This window comes from Tasmannia lanceolata, unplaced genomic scaffold (genome assembly GCF_043159265.1).
Source record: "Tasmannia lanceolata isolate RefF3 unplaced genomic scaffold, GAP_Taslan_0.1 ptg000025l, whole genome shotgun sequence".
NCBI classification, from domain to species: Eukaryota; Viridiplantae; Streptophyta; class Magnoliopsida; order Canellales; family Winteraceae; genus Tasmannia; species Tasmannia lanceolata.
This window is the reverse complement of record NW_027518702.1, coordinates 8409942-8417088: the sequence shown is the minus strand read 5'-3', so window position 1 is coordinate 8417088 and position 7147 is coordinate 8409942. Positions and strand designations below refer to the sequence as shown.

Sequence of the window (7147 nt, the reverse complement as noted above, 5' to 3'; positions counted from 1 at the left end):
GGGCCCTTGATGCCGCGAAGGAAGCTAAGGATCTTGAAGGGCTTGGGCCCTAGATGCCGGATACCGCCCTAGATGCTGGAAACCGCCCCAGTTGAAGCTTTTCCAACACCCGAAATAGATGCTATTGCCACGGTTGAAGCTTTTCCACTCTAGTTGAAGCTTTTCTCCATTATTCTCTACAAGACTACAAGCTTTTCCTCCCTAGTTCGTGCTGAATGGAGCATGCAGATTGCAGAATCCACTTGCAACAGAGGTTGGAAACCATGATGCTTCGTAGTGAAAATTCAAGAACGAATAGTATTTGCTGGAGTCTCCCCTTTGAATAAGTTCCTTCTCTATCATCCCTGCCTTTCTCTTTCAATCTTTCCCCTGTAGACCTCTCCCATCTCCCACCCAAACCCCCTCTCAATTTCTTGCCCCCGGAGGTGAAACATTCTCTTTCCTTAGACTTTGCTTTCATATCATGTTTCTACTTCGGCCGAGTGTCCGTGGTAAGCATCTTTCTGATAGCCCACCCAACGTGATTGAGTGGGCTATCAGATCATCTTTAGACCCTAGGCATTTCTTCTACATTATTAACGAGATTTGGAACATCATTTGCTTGTTCCATGAAGGTTTAGATTTTCTCCATACCCTCAGGAGTGCTTCAAAAAGGGTTGTATTCTCTTACTTGTATGTGGGGAAATCTCTGCCCCCATTGCAACTGCTTGCCTTTTCTTTCATGAAATTTACCATTTCTAACAAAAAAAAATATTATGTATTGTCAAATCGTTCTTTTAAAGGTTTGCTAATCATTTGCAGATTAGATCAAAATAAAATATTCTTATCTGCATATAAGGACCAATTTTTGTTTGATTATATCATCATTTTCATATTTAATGGAATCTGATATGTTATCTTGCTGTGACAAGTTTAATGGCTCGTCTGTGAGACCAAGGCTCTCCGTTTTCTGCTCGAACAAACAGTTGTATGCTATGCTAGTTGACGATCAGAACAAGAAGTGTTTATTTTATGGAAGCACTTTACAAAAGTCTATTCGTGAGAATTCTTCTTGCAGCACCATAGTAAGTATAAATTTTCAGTTCACATCAACTTTCTATGTTTTGAAGATGCTTGGATAGTGTTCCTATATCCAATCTGAACATTTCCCCAAAATGGAATGGGTTCTAAATTTATCATGTGACTCGAGTTTCTTTCATGGGTTTCACAAAAATAGTGTATACTCTACACTTTACTACATCTAGTGGATGATAATATACTATGGCTTGCTTGAATTTCCCTCCATGTGTTCAAGGGGAAAATGGTGTCTGATTGTAATCAAATTCTACTCTGTTCTCATTTCCTGCCAATGATCACAGGAAACTGCTCAAAGGGTTGGTGAAGAACTTGTGAAGGCATGTGTAGACCTAAAGATCAATGAAATATCGTCTTATGATCGCAATGGATTCTCTAGAGGGGAAAGAATGGAAGCTTTTGAGATCGCAATGGAGTCAGAATTATGATGATTTGAGGGGCGTGCAGCTAGTACTTCGGAAGGCCAATGGCGGTTTGCTGCGACAGTAGACCGGTGGCAACTTCAACAGAAATCTTCAGGTGGCTGGGAAATAAGCCAATGTGGAGATTTTTGAGAAAATTCCCTTACATCCCCACCCACATGGGTTTCTTGGGTGAGAAGGCAAGTAAGAAAAATTAAAAACACTGTTCATGAGGTTTTAGGAAAAACCCAATGTATTTAATACCCTCTACATACGAGTGAAAGGGGTGGCAAGTTTCTTTAGGTGTGTTGGCTTCCCAAAAGAGGCTTGAGAACGTGAGAGAGAGAGAGAGAGAGAGAGAGAGAGAGAGAGAGAGTTTCTCCTCTTGGGTTTTCTCTTATTGGTTCTCTCTCGAGTTATTCTCGGTGTACAGTCTAGGGTGACAGAAGCAATGATGCAGTGCCAACATGGCAACATATTTAAACGTTGTCTATACCACATAATATAGTCGTCTGTCTTCATCCACCATGTTTTCACGCACCTGACATTTTAGTATGAAAAGTTAGCAACAAATAAAATAAACACGTAAATACCTAAATCTCTTATTGAAATGTTAGTAAATTTGAGCTCTCAAAATATTATTAGGCCAATGAGACCAAGATCTTCCTCATAAACGAGAAAATCTAAACTCATGAAAAGTAATGTAGCTTGAAAAAAAAATGCATAAATATGAAACATGTGTTGGGACCCAGATAGAACTCAGAGCTAGCTGTCAAGCGAAGGGTGACCAAGCCCTGATAAGCCCATCCACATCTCTTTCACTTTTCTGACGTGGGATCTTTGCTTTCACGTGGAACCTCAACAATCTCCCCCTCCACAGAGGAGAAACATGGGAACTTAAAGATCTTCCTCGAGGGATTTTCTTCGTCCTAAAGGGCACACTTCTCGAGGGCACAATGGAGTTAACAGCCCCGGCTCTGGTATGGTATCACTTGTTGGGACTAGGAGTGCAACTCGGTCGGATTGGGTCGGGTTGAAGCCAACCTGAAACTCTAAACCATCAACTCGACCCGATCTGAGTTGTCATACGAATCAGAAAGCAAAGTAAGAAGCAAAAGAGGCTTGTCATATTCCTTCAATTTTCATCAACCTTGTAGAGCTGATCCACTAGCCCATTGAACACAGCAATGTGTTCCAGAAGATTCACGCCTTCCTTCATCTTCAACCCGTACAATTACCGCTTCAGATGCAATCGGTTGGACAAGCTTTTTGACATGTAAAACCTTTCCAACTTCTCCCATAATTTGGTTGCTTCATTTTCTTCCATAACGTTAAACCTAATGTTATCAACCAAACATAGCTGAATTCTTCTTATCGCCTTCGACTCAATATCTTCCCACTCGGCATCCGTCATCTTCTGAGGCTTTCCATCATTTCCCTTCAATACCTTAGCCAATCCCTATTAAACTAGGATGTCATTCACCCTCATCTGTTGTATAGTGAAACTGCCCTTTCTGTCAAACCTGACGATGTTGAATTAGGCATAACTCAATTTTACCGCCATCTCATATTACTCTGCACTTCTCGATGTAGCGCTCCACCTCGAACGAGAATCCTTCTTGGACAACCACAACACCGATAACCTCTCCACCCGCTCTCGACGATTGCTCCAACCACATCTCTGATCCCACTTGTTGAGAAAATATTCCAGGCAAATTCGTTCCGATCATGCACAAAATAACGGAAAGTAAAAATAAACACAAGCGACTAGATGAACACCAAGATTTATGTGGTTCAGCCAAGCCTACATCCATGGGCGAGAAACACGATCTTCGCTATGAGAAAACAATATACAAGGATTATAATGGACTAATTAATTGTTGTGAACACTGACAAATACTTCTTTATTCTCTCACCGCCCTTTTAGCTGCCACAAAAAAGAGGGTTAGAATTTTCTGATGATAGTGGATATTGAAGCACGGGCCATCTATTGTAATGCCTAATAGACAAATGGTTTGGATCATTGAACGAGTGAGCCGTAGAAATATATGTTTAAAATATGGGAATTGCTAGTGTCTACCGCATAAGGCATTTCGTGGCTGGTCTGTCGCATTTCAGACCACGCACCTTGTGAATGGAGACAAGCCAGCTGCGAAATGCCTTATGCGATGGACCCTGGCAAATCCATTAAAATATAGGCTCCTCTAAATAGTAAAGTAGAATGATTAGTGGTTTTCTGTCAGGTGAGTTACTAAGCATTTAATAAAGATAACATATGGAAATATATTCATATTCGGCATTAAACATTATACTATATACTATATATTGAAATTATGTGATACCTAAATCAATTTCTTCTTCCCAGAGTAATGCAAATTTCTAAAACAAAACCATCATAGATTGCACTAATGCCCGCTGATATTTATTACACACATGTAAAAAATATAAAAGATTAAATAACGCCTTCTGCATCAGATTAAGCTTGTGCTGTAATTTGTCCTTTCACATGGTATTTCACATGCTATCAGATCAATTGCCCTGGGTTCAAAACTCCTTGATATTAAAAGAAGAGCACTGCTACGAAAAGGGGGATCTTATATTAGTGCCACTTACACAAAAAAGGCAATTAAGGGGCTCGAATCCCCGTGGAACACATTAATTAATACGGTCAAAATGACCAAATCAACGGTCATTTCCACTGTTGTCTTTATTTCTTAGACGGGATTCGGTTTTCAAGAACAAAACTTGGCTACGCAACGTTGCGCATGAGTTTCCTGCACAGCGCATTAAAATAAACTAAAAGCAGGGCTGTGGCAATATCAATTCCATAGTCTGATATTTTCACACCCCATGTTTGATATTTCCACACCGCCTGTTTTCTCTTTATTTTAGGGCGTTGAGCGGCCAATTTTTGTTAGGTTTTCAAAGTGTTTTCTTTAAAAGAAAAACCACATGTAATGGCCAACCCAAATGAGGGCCCACATGTGCCACATGTAGGACAACCCTAAAAAATAGAGGCCACACGTTAGGGAGAGTGTTAAAGTATCAAAGATAAAGGAATACCTTTCTCCATCAGCTTTGGCTTTTGCAGTAATTGGTCATTTCACAACACACAACCATTAGCTGAATTTTATTCAATTACTACGAAAGTTACAGACTAGAAGCTTGCAGTTATTTAGATATTGATTACATGTAGAGTAATCTAACAGTTGCAAGCTCGGAAAATATCTATTTCTTTCACTCCATAAGGGCGATATCCCAAGGCATTCGAAGGGCGGGAGGGTCACAGTAGTTCCTGACATCATAACAATTGCACTGAGGTGGTTCGCTTAAATTGCAGACGCAAGTTTTACATGACGGGTAGCAGTATGGTTTATTATCCCTGCACCAGCAATCTGGAGGAAACTTTCTGTTACATAGGCAGAAGTCACACCATTTCTCCTTTGCGCCTGAAGCTGAATGAAGAAAGAAAATACAGACAAACAAATGTAAGAGTCTTCATTAATGCACAATGGGTTACGCATATTGAATGATTTATGCAATGGTTTACACATGGTTTATGCAATGGTTTACACAATCGTTTATGCAAAATGGAGATGATTTCTTAGGGACACCCTATCTATGTGAGGTCCTATAGAATGAATGGGTTGGATGACTAAAACAACATGGGAGATCGTGTATTTAGAGAGCTGCTCAGGCTGCTACCTTAGAAACCTTTTCCCTTATAATATATGGGATTTGCTAGGGTCCATCGAAAAAATGTTATATTTAAAGTTGCTTATAAATGTTATTTCCAACCCATTTGTCGCATTGTCATCCCCTTTGGTCTGTCTTTTTCTCAAATTTCAAGAGAAAATGGGTCAGGTCGGACGACCCGAAACTCTACACCGTCAGCATGAACCCGAACCGACCCGGCTCTCAACCTGACCCAATCCGAAAAATTAATATCTCAACCCGAACCCCACCCGATTTCCAATTCAGGTCGGGTTGAGTCGGGTTGGTTCAGGTTGATCGACCTGGTTATGGTGATATTTTTACCCTTTAGGTTTTTATGTTCTAAGAAAACCAAAACAGAAAAATGGAAATTTACTTTTTTTTTTAAAAACAAAAATTGGGTTTTGATGCGGGTCGGATCAACCCAACGCCTCAAACCGAACTTGAACTCAACCCGACTCTTGTTCAACTTCTTAAACCCAAACCTGCCCTGACTCAAACACAACCCGACCCGTGACTTTTTCATGTTGAACCCGACACGAGATGCACCCTAAATGCAAGGAAATATGATATCCTAATATCCGAGAGAGAGAGAGAGAGAGAGAGAGAGAGAGAGAGAGAGAGAGAGGGAGAGAGAGAGAGACTACTTTCAGTTGGTTCATCCAGTTGGGCTTGAAGAGTGAGGGGAGTAGCAAGAAATAATGCTACTAAGATTACTAATGCCAGATTCGTGGCTTTCTTCTCCATCTCACACTCAGACAAACAGCACTTTTTCTAGTAACTCTATTCCACAACCTTTGTCCAAGCCTTACCTATATGGCCTCTATTTATAGATGCCAATGCAGAATAGAAGCTATTTGCTACCACGTTTATCTCATCTCTCTAACAAAAAGACAAAGAAGTGGATAGACTTGTGCTTGTTTTATAGATTTGATCCACAGAACGTGGAATAAATGCATCCACGGGTCAATTGCTGAAAATACTCATGTTTTGTGTGACAATTTTTCTTTTATCTTTTTTTTTTGTTTGAAAACCTATTTTCATTACTTTTTTTTTTTTTTAATTTTCCCCTTTTTTAGTATAAAATAGTATAATGATTACAAGACCAACATATTGTTGGAATAGTAATTAGACCTGGCAAGAAGTGACCCGGACCCGCGAGTCGACCCGGCCCACCCGTATTTTCCAGGTCTGGGTCACTCATTTGTGACCCATTTGAAAACGACCCGCAGGTCTACCCGGCCTATAAAAACTAGGCCGGTCCGAGTGGACCCGCGGGTCCACCTGGCCCGTACGCATGGGGTTCGGATCATCCAATTAGTGACCTGTAAATTTCCGGCTCATTTTTTACCCAGACCTGTACGGGTCAGGTGAAACCCGGCCCGGCCCACCCGTTTGCCAGGTCTATTAGTAATTCAAACGTGAATAACTTTTGTGGGGGCCACCCTAGCGTACTCAAGTTAATTTTATCTCTTAGTCTTCTAGAGTTGTTTGAGGTTGCGTTCGGCAACCATTCTTAAAATGGGGTTTACTCATTTTCCACTTAAGGGGTTCGAAAAAACAAAAGAATGGTGTTCGTCGGCAACCATTCTTAAAATGGGGTTTACTCATTTTCCGCTTAAGGGGTTCGAAAAAACAAAAGAATGGTGTTCGTCGCGCCCTAGAAAAATGCAGTATTTGATTATTATGGGGGCTTTTTAGTACATGATTATGCGAAGCGACTTTTTATCGCTTCGTGGGATCTTAGTAATGAGTTTATCGAGTGGGGTGCCGTGCGTGGGTAGCTATCTCTTTCACGTCTCATCGATTGATTTTTCCCCTTTCCCCTTTCCCCTTTCCTATTTCCTCTTTCGATGTTCCTCTTTCCATTCGAGAAAACATAGCTTAAATTTGTTTTTTCCTAAATTTCAACCAATCATATCCTCCAAATCCCACGTCTTCCCCTTCTCCCTTTCTCA

At 40.7% G+C, this 7147-nt stretch overlaps 1 protein-coding gene and 1 long non-coding RNA gene across 2 annotated transcripts; one reads left to right on the top strand and one right to left on the bottom strand.

The window, feature by feature from the left end:
- The first annotated feature begins 222 nt into the window (after positions 1-222).
- Positions 223-1912, top strand: LOC143857618 (uncharacterized). The gene is made up of 4 exons (XM_077368071.1): positions 223-253; positions 328-491; positions 912-1064; positions 1359-1912. Exons 1-4 carry the CDS (start codon positions 223-225, stop codon positions 1500-1502), a joined length of 492 nt encoding a protein of 163 aa, XP_077224186.1. The 3' UTR covers positions 1503-1912.
- A 2664-nt stretch (positions 1913-4576) lies between these two features.
- Positions 4577-6249, bottom strand: LOC143857871 (uncharacterized). Its single transcript, XR_013238778.1, has 2 exons — positions 5837-6249; positions 4577-4930 (listed from the first exon to the last, which is right to left on the bottom strand). It is a non-coding gene; the product is annotated as an uncharacterized LOC143857871 (long non-coding RNA).
- Positions 6250-7147: the final 898 nt, after the last annotated feature.

What these genes read in the sequence shown, in the direction of transcription:
- LOC143857618 (XM_077368071.1), top strand. Translation starts at nt 223, where the DNA reads ATGCAGATTGCAGAATCCACTTGCAACAGAG. An exon ending in AGAATCCACTTGCAACAGAG is followed by an intron (nt 254 to 327) that starts GTTGGAAACCAT and finishes CCTTTGAATAAG; the next exon opens with TTCCTTCTCTATCATCCCTG. An exon ending in ACTTCGGCCGAGTGTCCGTG is followed by an intron (nt 492 to 911) that starts GTAAGCATCTTT and finishes TGCTGTGACAAG; the next exon opens with TTTAATGGCTCGTCTGTGAG.